The following is a 17,575-nucleotide window of genomic DNA, read 5'->3' as shown; positions in this document are numbered from 1 at the left end:
TGTTACCAGATCTAACACCATTCTAGTAACTCTTGGTTAGGTAGCGGCTGGTCCTTTTCTAGTGCTATTTTGTAGGCACTTGAAAGGGAGAAGGAACCATCTCTTGTGAAGTTTTAGCAGAAATGATCATTTCCAGTGTGGCGGTGGGGGTAGGGGATACTAAGTAGAGTATCCAAGATATTATTAGGGATGGTAAAAGAGATATGGGGTGTGCCAGATCATTGAAATGAGAGTTGAAAGTCTTTAACCGTAAGGTTTTCTTCTCTGTGCTTCAAGGGGCCTGTAAGGAACGAGCGTAGGGGTCCCAATCCTGTCCAGTTGTCATTCCAAAAGTTAACACTTTCTCCATTTAGGAGCACCCACCTAATACTTTTTCCCAACAAACCTTGAGAACTTTTCATGATTTCCACGTAACGGAGGCTGCATGATTCTATTAAAAGAGCCATTGGTGCTGAGATATTTGGATCGCAAGAGCTTGACCCAGATGGATTCCGGTTACTGAGGAATCTCCAGCTTAGCTTTGTGAGTTGAGCAATGTTTTAAGGCTTGGCAAGTTGATACCCAGGTTTTGTAACAGTGCTATATTTAATCCTATGGAGTTTCCTAGTAGTTTTACATCCACCCCAAAGATAGTTTCTGTTGATATTGTCGAAGTTCTTGCAGATGCCATTTTGTGTCCAGTATGTCCACAATTAAAACAAAGAAGTCCTATGCCTTCATAGATATTGGCTTGTTTCTGGCCTTCAATGGTAATAGATTTTGGGAGTGGTTTCTCAAGATTAACCTATACACACAACCGAGCATATCTACCTCTTTCGTTGGTTAGGTTATGGTTATCAACATGCAGAAGAGTTCCAATTTTCCTTCCTATTTTCTTCAAGATCTCTTGATCGTAATATTCTATAGGAAGTTCAGGTAACCTTAACCAGACTGCAACGGAAGATAATGAAGCTTGCGATGCTCGAAAGTTTGGCTCCTAACGTCTATCCGCGAGGAAGCGAACATCCACTAACCATGGGCCTCCCTTAATTTAAAACAGTCTCGTAGTCTTCTGGTAGTTGAAATTTGAGATGAAATAGTCTCGTCCAACGTCAACCACGTAAAATTTTCCTTGTAGTTTCCACAACAAGTTAAGTTTGTGAAATAAGTATTGGCAGCCCACAGTCTTACCAAAGACTTTGACGATGAGGGTTTTAACCCAGTTTACCCTGATGCACTGCTTATTGCTCTTTATGAATGTGATGTTCATGTTGTTGGGGTCTTCTGGGATATCTTGATCCGCATCTTGACTATCATCATCTGATTCTTTCCACACCATCATTGTCGGGTTGATAGTATAACGGTGTGAGTGCCCCATAACTGGCTCCCAGTAGAGAGTCTTTGTATGATATTAATTTTTAGGCCGGTAAGGATGAGGTCTTACCATTGCTTTGGCTATTTTTAACTTTTTTATTACCACGATGAACTTTTTCTTTTTCTTCTTCAGTTGAAAGCGACGGGGGAAAGGAACGGAATCCATTGTTTGAATGAAACAACACTTTCTATTCAGTTTATAGTTAGGATTGTCTTGTTTATGTTTTTAAAATTAATCTATTAAAATTATAGTAAAAAACAAAGACATTATATTTTATATAAAATATGATATAATCACAATATGTAAATAATTCCGTATCAACTACGACTAAGTAATTATCTACTTATTCAATTCAATATTTTTAAAATTTTTTTTTATTAAATAGCATTTAATATGAGTTAATAAACATATTGAAAAATTAAAATTATTAAAACTTTCATTTTTAATACATTATCAAACACTCACTAAGTATACGTGCATTAACTAATCATCTAAATCCAAAATCATTTAAGAATGGTTCAAATTAAAGTTTTATAAAATTTGTATTCTCCAAAACCTCACGCCCCAAAATGGTTCAAATTAAAATCAATCACAGGAGGCCTAGGCCGAAGACACCGCTGCCCAAATTTCCTTTTTTGGCAAACCTTTGCTTAAAATTTTCGTTTCACTGAAAAAAAAAAAAAAAACAGAAAAAACAAAAATAAGGCAAGGATTCCTTGCCAAGGATGGAAACAATCGAGCGTGCCACTCACTCAAGCGGCGACCCTCCCGTTGGAATAAGATCAAATCTTTTAGGCGCCAACTTAAATTTCACGTCCGAAGGCCAAAACTCCTCTCACTGAGCTGAAACAAACTCGTGGAAACCACCCGCGATGCGAGCTCAATTTCTCAACACCGACTACTTCACCACCTCTCAATCTCCAACCCTAACCCTGAGCTTCCTCAATCTACCACCCCCTCACTTGCCTCCTTCGTATCTTCCTATCTTCAACGACGATCTTCTCCACTTTGATCCGTTCCTCAACCTTCCTCTCCAAACCGAAAGATATCCGATAGACGCCGCTCTCTCCAATTTCTTGTCCGTAGCAATTCCTCAGGTCGATTTAAGAGATTTCGAGGATTCACAGTCTGCAAGTGGAAGTATCGGCGCCAGGTTCTCTGAGCTATAACGATGATTTCGATTCTCTTTAGTTTTGGATGCGATTTTAGGTTTTACTTATTTCAAATGAAAATTTTACGATTATGGTGTAAATTATGAAGATCATGATGAATTTTTTTTAGCATTTATTTCGGTTTTGGATTCAAATGAAGAGACTCCACTTTTAACGTTATTTATTTCTTGAGAGCGCTCTCTCTATTGATTGATGACTTGTCGATGCATAAAAGTTCTTCAATAATGGAAAATTACTGAGATCTATTTTCTTACTAGAAACAATCTCTTTTCAATCATGCATAATGTTTTTCTTTTTATTTTTTTCTCTACTTCGAATTGACCTACTTTGATGCTTGATTCTGCACTCGTGATTGAAGAGGAAACCACGAAAATGCACTGTAATTAATTTCTTCCTGAAATTTTAATCAGTAACTAAAACTAATATGGATATTAGAGAGTTGAGGTTCTCTTGAAAGATTAGAAATGAAGAACGTAATGTTATACATTTCGTTGTTAAGAAAAATAGAGATAGTTGAGGTTCTCTTACAACTGGATGCTTTTATTACTTTTGTTTTTCCTAGTGAAACTTGTCTTTAGGAAAAATCCTTATAATCCAGAAGCTTTGCCTAAGACGGTCTTGGCCATGTTACCGCAAGATGATTTTCTTGATTTGCAGAAAGAAGCTATGGTTTGTAATGAGGAGAAGGAAACAGGGCGTCAGATAACTTTTGGATCTGAAATTCTGGAGGTTAGATTTCCAAAATGCTGACCTTGTTTCACTGTTATTTCGTTCTCTTTAGGATCTTCCATAAAGCTTAATTCATGCCAATGCAGAAGGATAATGTAACCAGTGCAGATGATAAGGATGTGCCGTGTGTGGCGGTTTGAGGTGATCCTATTTGACACACCAGAGCTGGATACTTTCTTGGTATAATAAAATGTCCATTACATATTTGAAAGTTGATTCAGTACAGCACCTAGTTGAAAATTTTTTACTTGCATACATATTATATATTTCTTTGCAGGGCATTGCTCACATTTCAGAGAAAGAGATTGAGACATTCTCTGGAATTCCAGAGATTGATAATAATCAGGTAAATGGTAATTTATTTTATATTTTAAAGTCTTGAATGATATGTTAGAATTGGAGTTTCTAGTCTTCCTCCAAATTCCTTAGACTCAGCCTTCTTTCCTAGTGGCTGCAGAAAAATTGATTTTCTGATCTTACGGTGAATTATACTAAATATTAAAGTTTATTTCTTTTTAATTTGGCTAAAGTAAATTGCAATTTTTCTGATTTAATGATAAATTTTAATGGCTACCTTAGTGTTTTAGATATTTACTTAACATTTTGAAGTGCCGATAGGTTGGTCTTAATTTGCTCAGTATACTGTTGGATTGTAGTTTCTCCAAAAGTCCTCTAACCTTCTTATTTCGCTCACTTGTTTCCAACATGCAGCTTTAGCCATATCTCGCTTGTATATTACTTGTTTGATTCTTGGATGCAAGTGATATATTTATTTTGATCAAAGAAGGAAAAGTAAATCAATGCTGTTTAAGTGTCTGGAAAGATGCTTCATCATTTTCAGTTGATTTTGTTCAAAAAAAGTAGCAGATAGGAAAAATCTGCAGTGTTTTAAAGAAGAAATATTAATGTCACTGCTTTACGGAGTTTTAGTGATCCTAAAAAGTCTTAGAATAATTTGGTCTCTTTGAATTGGATCTTTCTTCGGGATGAAACAGACCCTACAGTGCAGTATTCTGACAAGATTCAAGAACCTGTTTATTCAGTTGAAGATGTTACTTCAGAGTACAATATGGAGCAAAATAATTATATGCTGAAAGAGGATAGTTCTTTTGGTGATCGAGTGCTTTTACAACATAGCACCTGTCATTTTTGGAAGTAGATGAAATAAGTCCACGTATTATGACAAGTCATTCTCTGGATGATGTACTTCCTTCTGTTTTTGAATCTATTGAATCCCAGCTCTGGACTCAAGAAAATAATGTGCTTATTGACAGCGAGGAGCTCTTGGGCACGATATCTTATAGTTTCTTTCTGATCACTGTTTATCAAAACAATTTCCCGAACCTGAGGTGGGATTCCTAGAGATGTTCATGGATGTGAACCTTATATGCATGATGGAAACTCCTCAAGTTAATGGGAACTCTGAATTTTATACTGCTAAACATGATGCTGATTATTTTTTACCCATGAAACTGGATATTTTTTGAGGAATTCCAGATTTTTGACGTGGACTCATCTCAAATTTTTGAAGTGATTCTGAACAGACAAATGACCCATGAACCAGAAGTATGCGTAACCAGATGTTAAGGGAAGATATGAATTTAAAGAGTTTCAATGAATTGGTTGTTAATCATGAAATTGTGCTGGTAGATGAAGTATTCAAGTCTTTGCCTATACCTGTTCTCTCTGATTACAGAAGGATGATGTTAACATGCACAGTAGTTGAGGAATCACTGTCTGAGTTGAAGCCTCACCCGCTGTCTGCATCTAATGTTATCTACTTGGACTGGTATATTTTGGATGAAGATAAATGTAACAATAAAGATTTGCATCAGATAGACTCTTTACAACATCAACTTTGATCAGGAAACTTTTGAGGATGGGAAGTTAGTATCTGACTTCATTTTCTCAGATGATGCTTTAAGTGGATCAGCCACTGAACAATATGAGGAAGCACTGAACGTCAGTTCTGATAGCATTCCAATGCTTCATGTCCAAAACCAGGAAACTTGGCACAATTAGCAGAAAGATGCCAAGAGGGCTTCATTGTTTTTAAAGTCTATGTCACAATTCAATGGTCTTGATTTTTCTTGAATCCCCAGAAAGTAGTGCTGGAGAAAATGCTGGACCTGCAGCAGTGTCATTCGACACAAATGCTACATTACCCAATGTTTTGTCTTGTCATTCAGTAAAAGCATGTGCATCCACTGGTGTACAGGTGCAGCAGTGGATTATCATGGTTCACAATATAAAATTATCAGATGATATTGTGGCTCTGATTGAAGATTTTGAAAGGAGCTATCTAGCTATTTGCAGAAGGAGACAGAGCTAATCTCATTTTTACGTGCAGAAAATTTTGAATTGCTTAGCCTTCCAAAGCAAAAGTTAATGGAGTGTATTAAGAAAAAAATGGTGCGAAGAAGAACTTCTCATAAAGATGAAGATATTATGGCATTTGTCACATTATGAGCAGTTAAGCAAATGGCTTTTTACATGTGTTTCTATGGCATCCATGCAACTCACTTATACGTTGACAAGCTATGTCAAAGCCTTGGCTGCACGAAGTAAAGACTAAGTTTCCTCCATTCCTAGATTGAGGATGCATGTGCCAAGGTTGACAAGGAAATAGCCAGATCACATCCCTCACTCTGTATCATACAGGGAATTTTACTGTCAAACACCAGTCCAAGTAGTTTCTAAATATTCATCCAACTTCTAGCCCCCTAGCACAATTACTTGTTAGAGTTTGAGTATTCGTACATTTTAGAAATTCTAGCAAAAAGATTAAGAATGCAATACATTGCATATTATGAAAACGTAAAGACAAAAATCTGAAGTGGGGATGGGCCCCTTTTCTGAAACTTTAGTCTGCTTGTTGTGCGGAGTATGAAGCTATTGTGGAATATGGAGGTTTGTGTGGCTCATCGAGAGTATCTTCTTTTTCCCCCAAGTTGGTTGGTTCAACTCATCTTCACTTTCTGAAAATTGAACTGGATGGCTCTAGTGCTTCCAAAGCACTCTGTGAAGGTGTCGTGCCCCAGATTACAAAGAAGTTGATGGTAAGTCTCTCCTTTCTTACTTTAGTTCACAGAAAGGTAATCTATTCATTGATGGTATCTTTACTTTATGTGCTTGTAGGCAATTAACTTCAACTGCCACTATTCCTGTAATTTAGTTTTATTCAAAGATTATCATGTGTCACAAAGTTCGAATATAATTTATAACAAAAACATTTAATTTTAATCATACTGTTAAGACTTAAGAGGATTTTTGTTGGGGAATGAAGGGCATTATGAGTTCTGAAAGATAGCTTAAATTCATATTAACCAATGAAAGCATCAATTCAGTGTCAAAGTTGAAATGCACGATTGGGGTGAACAGAAGGAACAAATACTGCATGGAAGAGATATAGAATGCCTCCCTTGAAATATTCAGTATGAATTTAGGCATGTTGCTTGTGTAATTGAAGTTGAGAAAAATTCTTTAGGACGAGTTGGGAGTGTATAGCTGATTTTATTTTTTTGATTTTCTTACTAGTCGCTACAATATAGGCACTTGAATTTCGATAAATTGGTGCTTAACCGTTGAAGTTGATACCTTTTTAATTCTTAAGAATGAGGACAATTGCAAATTCTTTATACGCATCAAGTAACCTCCAAATTTTGACTGCTATAAGAGATAGGTTCTCAACTTTTGAGCAAAAAGTATTTCCTTATTGGAAGGGGCTGTCTCTCTCTTAAGTTGTGAGCTCTTAATATAATTGTTTGTCAGTAAGCATAGCGGTTATCATAGACATACTGCTGACACTACCCATGTTTTAGGAAGGGGAGTTTCATTCAGTCCTGGCCCTAGGTGCTAATGTGAGTTATGAGAAGTTGGAGGACCTACTGAACTTTGTACCAATTGAAGACAAGTATGATAAGAGATCTGTTGAAAATGTGGATGAAGTAGAAGCCAATTGTATGCCTCTGCTAGTTGCAGTGGAAAGCAAGCTAACTCAGCTGTAAATGACAGACATAGTAATTATTGTGAACGTGCGAAATTTTGATAAGGAAATGATTGTATCTGGAAGAAGTACATAAAAAATTTCTTGCAATGGAGAAAGAAGGAGCTCAAGTAGTGGAACTTGACTCAAAACTGCCTGTGCATGTCTTAATTAGTTGTGCAGTTTGCCTAACATGGTATGATCGCAGAAACATTGGATGGAAAGCTGCCACTTTAGTTGAAGCATCTTTATGCTTTGAGAATATTGCAACTAATATTTTGATATTGCTGAGTTTTACTTTCAGTGGCTGTTTCCTGGTACTTTCAGCATCTTACATCATTTTTACACTTCAACTTTCATATCTTAACTAGTTAGACAAAGAGAGTATTTAAGTTTCAAGAAGACAAATGTCAGGTATTGTTTCTGAGTTCTTTGGGATGCTTAGGACCGGAAAAATCTAGGTTTATGCTTGGCAGTACCTTTCTGTTGATTTCATCAATATCCTTGGAGTAGGTTTATTTTACCTCTAGTGAAACATTCTTTTTTTTGCTTCTATTTACTACATGAGAGAATTTTAAAGGAATGATGACCTATAAAAATGACTTTAAAGGTAACGATGACCTATATGCTGCTTATTTGCATTCCTAGCCATCTTCAGCTGGCTTGTCAGAATCAGCTGATTAGGAGTAGTAATGGCTGATGTTCATGCTTGCTCACTAGAATTATGGACTTTCTTATAGCCTAGGTTGGAAATTAAAATAAAACTTAGGGCAGACAACTTTGTTCATTGTGTTGTGCAAGAGAAGACGTACTCTAGAAAAGATGAAAATTCTGAACTATTTTTATTGAACATTAAAATTATTGTTGTTGTAATTTGAATTACTATAAATTATAGTTACTTTTTCTTCCAGGTCTTCGAGGGAGAAATTGGCTTCCTTTCTACTGTAATCCGATCCTCAGCTGGACTCTATGTAGCAGCAAGTTTGGGAATTAACTTCCAGCTCTTTTGTTCTTATTCATATGAGTTAACTGATGAAATTATATTAAACTGAATTGACTATGCTGCTAAGATGACCAGGGGCCTATATCATCAGATGCCTGATTCAGAAACTCTTGCAGAATCATTCCTCACAAAATTTCCTTCAATTAATCCTTTGACTGCTCATGCAATACTCTCTTCAGGAGGAATGCTTATTGAGTTCCTTGAGTGGTCACATGAAAGCAGGATCCGTGCAGTCCAAAACTATTGTTTACCAGACGAGAATGTTGCTCTTTTTAGTGCTTTGTGCAAGTACAGTGAGCGGGAGGACTCAAAATCTATAATGACAGACTGCTCTTCTTCTGTGTCAGTCCTGACTCTGACAAGTGTCATCACAATGTTGGTTCTGAGGGAAAACAAGGGAAACACATAAATAGCCCTTGTAGAATCAGTACAAGTACGGATGAATTCCTGCATTTTGGGACTTTGAACCAATGCGCAGATAACTTCCTGAGTCCTTCTGGACTGTTGAGGCCATATGATTCTTGGATGTCCAAAGGTTCTGAGATGTTCCAGGATTACAAAAAGCACAGTTCATCTTTGAATGATATATTTGATCAAAAGCAGGAATTTGACTTTCACACACTGTTTGAGTCCTCAAGCTCCTGAGCAATATGATTCTCATATCTCCGAAGGTCCTAAGATGTTAAATGAAGCAAAAAAGGCCAAACTTAATGTACCCTTTAAAGATAATACTTGGGGTTACAGTCAGGGAGAAAGGATCGCTATGCTGAACAGTTTGGACTGGCAAAACATCAATAACTTTGAGAATCGGCATAAAGACCTTGTAGGTGAAGTAATTGACCTCACTGACAGTCCAATGTCAGGTGACGATTTCTCTTCCTTTGGTAACTCTATTCCTTTCTCCTCTTTGGTTCCAGGATTGAAAAAGATTCTACAAGAAAGTCTAAAATTGCTAGAAGATTGTCATCTGGTAAAGGCAGTCACACCATTTTCCCATATGTTTCTGAGATCAACACTGGTTCAGATATATTGAGTTCTGTAAAATATCCTAGACAAAGATTCCAAGGATCTAATAATATTCCATATACAGGTTATGACAATAAGTTGCCTCCCAGCAACCAAGAAAGCCTCTTATGGGATGTTTTAGCTCAGGGATCAGCACCTTACAAAAGCTCACTACTCAAAAATGATCCATCAAATCATAGTGCAACACCCCCTCAAAGGCCATTCTTTTAGCCCATCCACAACCAAGGTCACCTTGGACAATAGAATTTCTTAACAAAATCAGGGAAAAGAACAGATTACGTCAGCAGAATCTTCCTTCTGATACATCTGCTTCCCCTTTTGAGATATCATGAAATATAGCGAAAGTTCCTAAGAGAAGAAGTCCGTCTATTCTTGAATTTTTCAAATACCAAGGAGGTAGCACTCCTACAAAAATACTAGAAGAAAGGAAACAGAAAAGATATCTACAACCACCAGCTCATCTAAGAATGAAAAGACTTCGTCCTCCCTCCTGCAAACATGCACATCCATTGATAAGAGAACAAGACAGTTTTGTGTTAAGTATCTTTGGTATCAAATTTTAAGTGTACGACAGACAAAGTTGCATATGTATGCCATTGAAATTTCGCACTTTTCTCCTTTAGACTCTCTCTTTTGCAATGAATGAAAGTGGAAGTCAAACTAAGCTGGTTTGGAGTGATGGAGGTCTCATGGTTTGAGCAAAAAGCTTCGCAATCAATAATTGGGATGGAAGCAAGAGGGGTGCAATGTATATACGTGTGGAACCATTTGCGGAATTAGCAGGTTGGATCTTGAATGTTGTGCTCAGCAACAGTTTCTTTGGTCAGAAAATAGCAATAATATAGAAATATACTAGGTCTCATTTACATTTACTTGTTTTATGCAGATCATCCTTTAGACGTGCCATCAACTTGGTGTAGCTGCCACAATGTTTCAAGAATTTATCCATATGGGCTCTATCAGTAAACTCCAAGACCACATTCCTGATGCTAAAAATATTAGATTTGGCCTGAAATATTGGACTGAGTAGCCCATAGGCAGTTAGGCCTTTATAAGAAAGCTTTTCAGGCACCTCCATGCCTGAAACTCATAATGAATTGATCTTTGAACTAAAACTTGTTATTGGAGCATGCACTGCTGGCAGCTGTTTGTGTGAATATGCCTGCATGCCTGCATTTGTGGCGCATAAGTATCTATTGATGTTAACACCTTTAATTGATGTCAAGTGTGATGTGTTCTGGCTTGGTGGCTCTGTAGTTGGGTTGTTTCTTTTTTCTCTTCTAATTCAGTTTTATGTTAATAGTAATATTCACCCCAGGAAACAGAAGCTCCATCTTAGTGAAATCAGTTGTTAACTTGAAGAGAAGAAATGCCAGGACCGTGGACAAAGACAGGCTTGATTTGTTAGTTCTGTTTCCACAAAATTAATTCTAGATTTTAATTTATTGAGCTAAATGAAGGAGGCAGTGAATTGGTTCCTATATAGCTATTGGGTCTCTAGGTATCAAAACATTTAAAACCTTAAAATCCAAGATTTGCTGCTTTAGCTTTGTTTTCAGTGTTCCTAAGAGAAGAGATGAGCAACAAATAAAGAGGAATGCTGTTTCACAAGTTCAAATGATAAGGATGCCTTGATTGAACTTTGATGCAAGCATCACACATGTATTTGCTGTTTAGAGGATCAGCTGCTTCACCCTGCTTAGTATTCTTTGTCCAACATACTGCATCTTTGAACATGCTAGTTCTTCTTGCCGCTCTTAAGGTTTCGTACTGTCATTACAAGTTGCTGTCTTTCACCTTCCACTTCTGCAAATTTGAGGCTTATTTCTGAATATCTTTCTTCCATATCTTTAAGCTCACACTTCATAGATTTATTCCTTTCCTTAAGGCGTTCCACTTCACTTAGCAGTTCAGCAAGATTAGCACTGCTGCAGGTATCAAAAGTAGGAAAAAAGAAAATGATAAGTCGACAAACTCCATCTATAGTAAAGGTATTGCTTAATAATAAGCTGTAATTCTTGAGACAAAAAAGATTGACAATGATGTTCACCTTATTGTATGCTCATACCTTTCAACTGGTACTGGTCTGGTTGAGAAAGACATGCCTTCTGCAGTGCTCATCATAGAATGGAGCATGTTGTCTTGTGACTTTCCTTCTTCTTCAGATTTGATGACATTTGTTGAAAAGATTCCAGCAGAAGTAGTTTCCTGTATTTTGAACATTAATAGTCTTGAGAATGGAGTAACAGTCTAGAACTAAATGGATGGAATGGGAAGCAGTTTAACAATAAGGATGAAACCTAGATATAAATGACCTTCATTAAAACTTCAAGTTGTGGAGGTCTAGAATTAAAGGAACTTCTGCTCCATTAATTCATTTATATAGTTTTGAAGAGGCAACATTGTTTACAACTACATCATTACTGTTCAATAAAAAGGTTATTCTGTCTCTTTAGAGATGTATTGCTAATCTCCGAAATATTTTTTCTATGATTGTTTGGAGTTACCTCAATGCTGCCTCATGAACTGTTTCTTTACTAAGATATTTCTGTCCAGTTGCATGACAAATCTCAAAATGAGATTAGTGGATGCATTTTTCTAATTGTAATCCACATACCTTTTGACACTGATCTTCAGAAAGACAATGACAAATTTTGAGTTGTTCCATGCTGCTCTCTAGCTCATCAATCATGTTGCTGAGATTTCTTTCCTTCTCTGGAACTGAATTAGCTGATGTTTTCAATGCAGCTTCCTTGAGGTTTGTCAGTTCCTGCCAAAAATTGTGAAATTATTAATCTTTTCTATTTGATGAATAAGAGCAAAAAAATTATTATATCAGCTTGGTTGTTTGGATTAGATGAGAACCATAGAAATAGGATGTAAACATTTCATGACTGGATAAAGGAGATTATGTATCAATGTGTTACTTCATTGATGTTTCCTGAATATGACGTATCTTGCATTCAATATGTAATTTTTCCATGCATAACAGCTAGATAAGTACTATGTTTAATTTCTAAGCTTTGTATTTGAGCAACTACCTTAAGCAAGCTTAATTTCTTCTGGAAACTAGTAATATCCTTGGAGTCATGAGGAGCTGAGGTAGAGCGGCTGCTCCTTGGATTGATGTCCGCTTGACCACCATTATTTTTTACTTCTTCTTCTATAGAGCTGATTTCTTCTTCCTTCCTCTGCAGATCGTTCTTTAACTGAGACACCTGTTTTCTCAGTTTTTCTGTCTCCATTTCTTCTCGGATCAAGCTATGTTTTAAGTCATTGTACTCAACTTTAATGTTTTCCATTTCTGACTGCAAATTTGTGATCATCATCTCTTTTTTATCCTTCAAAGACCTAGTACTAATTAATTGTTTCTGCGCCTTCTCTGCTTCCATCTTTGCTGAAGTGATTTTTTTCTCCAATTCATCTCTTTCTTTATTCCATCTTTGTATCAGCATCTCTGTTTTGTCATTTGATGTCTTCAATTTTTTGGTTTCATCACTTTGCTTTCCGTTTTCTTTTGCCTGATCAGAAAATTGGCATTTCTGCTCTTTGAGCTTCTCACTTTCAGTTCTGAGCATTTGGATTTCATTTGAGAAAGCCTCCTGCTTTTCCTTCACTTGCTTTTGTGCATATTCAAGTCGCATAGTCATATCATTAAGTTGCGTTGACATTTGCTCTATTTGTTTTGTTTTGAGATCTAGTTGGTGTGAAAGGTCTTGCCGTTCAATTCCAATCCGATCCTTAAGTAGCCCGAGCTCTTCATTGGCATTCTGGAGCATTTCTTCCAGATTTCTTTTTTGAATGTGCAGTTCATTTGCTTCTTCAACTGCTTTCATGGTCATCTTTTCATTCTCATCAAACTTAGTGGCCATTTCAACAGATAGCTTCTTAAATTCCTCCTGAAGCCGCTCAGCAGTTACAGCATTTTTCCACCTTGTCCTTCTTAATGCCTCCTCTGCTCCGATAGCCCTATGTTCCTCCTCTGTTTTAGACTCTATCATGGCATTCAGGTCATCTTCAAATCTTTGTGTCCGATTCTCCAGTTCTATCTTTAATTCTTTGACATGGCATTCAAGTTCATTAATGACAACTAAAGATTCTGAGTATTCTTCTGACTGCTGCTTGATTTTATCCTCCAGTCTTTGCACTTGAGATTCAAGTTCATTTATAGTAGCCAAATATTCTGAGTATTCATTTTGTGTCTTCAGTGATTCTTGCAGATTTTGCTTTAACTGGGAAGAGATATTGTCATTTTCCCGCTTTAGGACCTCATTTTCCTGGCTCAGTTCTTCTATATGCATCTCTAACTCCTCTTTATGTTTCCTGTAAAACTCTAACTCTGCATTCAGGTCTGCATTAGTCTGCTTCATCATGTGTACTTCATTGACATCTTGTTCTTCATTTTTGAATTCTTTCATTGCATTCTGTTCATCAGCCTCATTTGTTTGGCATTTAGAACTTGATTGCACCTCTTCAATACTCGTACTTGCTTCTATCTCGCTGGACAGGCGAGATATTTCCCTGTTCTTTTGCTCTAGCATTTCATTGAGGTCTCTTACTGCAAGAATCAGATTAGAATTTGAATCCTGTGTCTTCTGCAGCTGCAAACGAAGATTGATATTCAAGTCCTTTTCATGATTCAGTTCCTGCTTAATTTCTTCTAGCAGAACCGTTGACTCCTCATTCTCAGCTTCCAACTGGCTTTCAATTTCTGGCTCATCTGTAGTTTTCTTTGATTTGAGTCCTTCAAACCCTATCTTCACTGCATCTCTTTCTTCTTTAAAGCTGATAATTTGTCTTGACAGATCCTGCGTTCGTTTGCTTTCTTTCAAAATCTGTCTTCTAAGAGATTGCAACTCTAATTCTGATACTTCTACCTGCCTCAATAACATAGCATTTTCACTTCTGAGTTTCTCAACAGAATTTTCTGATCCCTCTTGCCATTCTCTTGGGATGTCTTCAGGGCTATTACCTGACTCAACTAAACTTCCATCTGAAGTTGAACTGACTGACCAATCTGTGTTTGTTCTCCTATGCTTCTGCTTCTTAGTCGTGACAGCATCTGTTCCCTTCTGAGGCATCTGATATGTGGTCATATTCAAGTGCCCATCCTGTGAAAGAATCGAAGGGCTATTTAACTGCAAAGTTGCATAGAACAGATAGCCATGCTAAACTATACCAAAACTAGTAGGGACTTACTTCTGTGAAGTTTTGGTCATTTTCATGTACAGTGTAATTGTTGTCTTGGCTTTGTAAGCTTCCATCCCGGGAAATGGCCAAACCTTCACTTTCTTCAAGATATCTAGTATTAAAAGTTGGATATGTAAATAGAACAAGAAAAAGAGTGAGAAGAGGATGGAGAAAAGGAAGAAAAAATGGAAATAGTGAATACTAGAGATGGATTATTAATCCTTGTATCACCTCTGATCTGCTGCTCCCTCAATTTTGTGAATTGTCACCTGTGGATCACCATGAATTTTCACAACCAAATTGACAGTGAAACTATATTAGATTTTAAAATCAATAGAACTGAAATGCTTGGGTCACTTTTTAGTGTGAGTGCACACGTTAATTTAGAGAGAGAGAGAGAACTAACATGTAGAATGGCACCAGAGTTGGCAAACTTAAGGGGCAGAGAGACAGTAATTGGTTCAGTTTCTGCTGCAAAATCAGCAAAATCAATTGAAGCTTCACCGAGAAAACCTGCTTTTGATGATCCCTGCAAGAACCCAGAGTAATTAGCTAACCCCAGTGGAAACTTAGAAAATGGAGAAGAAGAAAGTCTAAGGGAGTCACTGACTACACATACATTTGAAACAACGAAATGGTATATTTTTTCACTCAGTTTCCCTGTTTTTGGCTCCCTGATGAGTTTCACAGTTTCATAGACAGGATTCTCCCACAAACAACTGCCATCCTGAACTGCGACTTTCTCTAATCTCAGTGTCGGCTTTCCAATATCCTCCGGCACCAGTGCTATCGTTACCGCAGACTTTTTCAACCGTGGCACCTGGTAATAAACATGCAGAATCAGGTGAGATCTTGGAACTCCTAATTCTAAATTCTTAACTACAAGTTCAACTTATCTTAGTAGTTTTTGTCTAATTCGTACCTGAGTTGCCTGAAACTGCAATTGAAATACAACTTTGATCTTTTTCTTGTCGCTCCTCCATGACTTAAACATGTTTTGGTCGAATATATGCTTCAGTTTCTCCTGTGAATGTTTGCTACAAATCCCACTCACCGCATTGGGATTCTGATTGAAAAACAATGCTAGCTAATCTGGAGCTTCTTTGTCCAAACTTGACTTCAGTTGTGTTTAGGACAGAAATAGACAGGATATTTTCTGCACAGCTTTGGAATGCAAAAGTGTTGTGTAAGCAACCAGATGCTCCAGTCTGTTAATCCCTTTAGTAACTTTAGAATATAGAAGCTGCAGGAAGTTCAGAAATGCGAAATGGAAGATGACTCAAATTCCAATTAATAAATGTAGTGCATTCCAGAGCATATATTAATTAATCAAAAAATGTAGTATTATTCTAAGTAATAAAAAGTTGCGGAATGGGAAAGTTGTTTTCTTTTGATTGCAGTAAGGCACGAGGTGCGAAACTTCAAACCAATCATGTGGTATATGACCCTTCACTTCGGTTATTGGCATCATCAACCAAAAAAAAAAATAATGCCTGCTTTTTCTAGGTTAAATTTATGGTTTAATCCTAAGCTTAGAGCCTGTTGTCTGTCTAAAATTGAAACTTTATTTTTCAGCAAAATATAGGAAGTAAAATAGGTTATGATGTCACGTCTATGTTGATCAACGATTATGCATGGGGAAAACTATGAAAATAAAGTAAATGAAAAAAGGTTCTGAAGGAGTTAGCACTTAGCTGTTACTTATCATATCATTAAAGCATCTCTTTATATATATAATATATATTTTGTGCCGAATTGTGACGCATTTAGCGAAGGTATTTTTGAATGTTAAAAATCAAGTGGAATTAAAAAAAATAATAGCTTTAAAACTTTTTTTTTTAAATGAAGATGTCAAATGCCTCACAAAGCATTAGGCACTGACATTGTCCGTTGCACCAAACCCCCCCCCCCCCCCCAAAAAAAAAAAAAGACTATTGACGGCATTATTGCAACGGCCAAATGATTAAACCATGATTTGACCAAAATTATTGATAAAAGAGATTTCAAGGTTTAGATGGTTTGGAGTTACTTCATGAGACCGCGATGGCCCAAACCACTTTAGTTTCGACAAATCTGATCCATCTTTAACAGGAGCCTCATTAATTTCCAGCAGTGCCAAGTTACGCAAAAGGTTTAACATTTATTATTGGCTGCTTTCTTGCAGGTCAAATCCCGGCCAAATTGCTCTGTAAATGTTTGGGAACACGTGGTAGCATGTGCTCTCTCTCTCTCTCTCTCTTACCCCACGCATAGTCCCACACTTTTCCTTTAACAATGGATCTATCTCTTCACAAATATATACTATAAAATGAGACTAATCTAATGGCTAATACTAAAGTAACCAAAACAATAATTGAAGACCCAATTAAGAAGAGATTAAAGAGGTTTCCGGCTGAAAAACGTGGCTAACACCTGCCATTGTCAGCTCCCACATGGCGTTTCGAAAGAGTTTAATCATAAAACATTCTAATCAAAGACCGATAAAAGCTGATTTTCTCCAGCTGCTTGCAACAATTTAAAGCTTTTGTAGAAAGAAAGCTGAAAAGTTATCTGAATCCGAAGCCAATGAGCAATAATAGGGAGAGCGGACGGATGTTCTTTCCCTGTCTTGTAATAATTGTATCATGGACCACACTTGTACTGCCATCTTTGTGGTGGAACAACCAACTTAAATACCTTATCAAGTATTATTTGTAATAGAGAGATGTGGGGAGTGCCGGGAAATTTGATGTTAAATCCTTGCCTAACGGTTCATTTTTCACAAGGCAAAGTCTAGATCTGAAAGGTACTTTTTAGGTGTCAGCAATTCCCTGCCTTGAATGGAGTTTGTTCTCGGTCTACCTAGAACTTCTTGTGATTCTTCTTTTTCCTCTAATGCATGCACGTGCAAGAGGTGATGTGTCTTTGAGGGTTATCGCTTTCAGACTTAAATTTTTGCGTGAACTAAAAGGCTTGACCTGGAAATAGGAACATTGTTATTGAGTCATTGCTGATGAGAATTTTACTACTTTCTTAGACACTTTCCACAATCTCTAAAGGTTAATTATAACCAGGGGAAAGGAGGGAGAGGACTGGGGAAATCACCAACTTTGACTTCACATAGCCATTTACTTGAT

General features: G+C 36.9%; 2 protein-coding genes across 5 annotated transcripts; one reads left to right on the top strand and one right to left on the bottom strand.

The window, feature by feature from the left end:
- The first annotated feature begins 1,967 nt into the window (after positions 1-1,967).
- Positions 1,968-9,678, top strand: LOC111289813 (protein SHORTAGE IN CHIASMATA 1 homolog). Of its 2 annotated transcripts, none has more exons than XR_016346270.1 (5): positions 1,968-2,507; positions 3,184-3,255; positions 3,342-3,435; positions 3,533-6,314; positions 8,152-9,678. XR_016346270.1 is itself a non-coding variant. In XM_089767856.1 (5 exons), exons 3-5 carry the CDS (start codon positions 3,364-3,366, stop codon positions 8,290-8,292), a joined length of 282 nt encoding a protein of 93 aa, XP_089623982.1. In that variant the 5' UTR covers positions 2,378-2,507; positions 3,184-3,255; positions 3,342-3,363; the 3' UTR covers positions 8,293-8,435. The 2 variants fall into 2 exon arrangements, 1 of the variants encoding a protein (XP_089623982.1); XM_089767856.1 differs by having other exon boundaries at positions 2,378-2,507; positions 3,533-3,601; positions 8,152-8,435.
- A 997-nt stretch (positions 9,679-10,675) lies between these two features.
- Positions 10,676-15,775, bottom strand: LOC111289812 (uncharacterized). Of its 3 annotated transcripts, none has more exons than XM_089767853.1 (9): positions 15,382-15,775; positions 15,079-15,279; positions 14,866-14,988; positions 14,691-14,728; positions 14,469-14,571; positions 12,311-14,380; positions 11,887-12,039; positions 11,338-11,477; positions 10,676-11,197 (listed from the first exon to the last, which is right to left on the bottom strand). In XM_089767853.1, the coding sequence occupies exons 1-9, from the start codon at positions 15,451-15,453 to the stop codon at positions 11,008-11,010; spliced, it is 3,090 nt and encodes a 1,029-aa protein (XP_089623979.1). In that variant the 5' UTR covers positions 15,454-15,775; the 3' UTR covers positions 10,676-11,007. The 3 variants fall into 3 exon arrangements, with proteins under 3 accessions (XP_089623979.1, XP_022736877.2, XP_089623981.1); XM_022881142.2 differs by having other exon boundaries at positions 10,686-11,197; positions 11,320-11,477; positions 15,382-15,751; XM_089767855.1 differs by having other exon boundaries at positions 10,688-11,194; positions 15,382-15,751.
- Positions 15,776-17,575: the final 1,800 nt, after the last annotated feature.

The sequence above is a fragment of the Durio zibethinus genome, chromosome 11, assembly GCF_047325235.1.
Source record: "Durio zibethinus cultivar Kanyao isolate XHJ-2024 chromosome 11, ASM4732523v1, whole genome shotgun sequence".
Taxonomy (NCBI): Eukaryota; Viridiplantae; Streptophyta; class Magnoliopsida; order Malvales; family Malvaceae; genus Durio; species Durio zibethinus.
Note: the sequence above shows the minus strand (reverse complement) of the source record. Positions and strands in the feature narration are given on the sequence as shown.

Excerpts from the sequence above, each read along its gene's own strand:
- LOC111289813 (XM_089767856.1), top strand. The coding sequence starts at position 3,364 with ATGATAAGGATGTGCCGTGTGTGGCGGTTTGAGGTGATCCTATTTGAC. Across the intron at positions 3,436-3,532 it reads CAGAGCTGGATACTTTCTTG|GGCATTGCTCACATTTCAGA; the intron begins GTATAATAAAAT and ends ATTTCTTTGCAG. Across the intron at positions 3,602-8,151 it reads CAGAGATTGATAATAATCAG|GTCTTCGAGGGAGAAATTGG; the intron begins GTAAATGGTAAT and ends TTTTTCTTCCAG.
- LOC111289812 (XM_022881142.2), bottom strand. The coding sequence starts at position 15,453 with ATGTTTAAGTCATGGAGGAGCGACAAGAAAAAGATCAAAGTTGTATTT. Across the intron at positions 14,729-14,865 it reads ACTCTGGTGCCATTCTACAT|GTGACAATTCACAAAATTGA; the intron begins GTTAGTTCTCTC and ends GGTGATCCACAG. Across the intron at positions 11,198-11,319 it reads AGGTATGAGCATACAATAAG|CAGTGCTAATCTTGCTGAAC; the intron begins GTGAACATCATT and ends TGATACCTGCAG.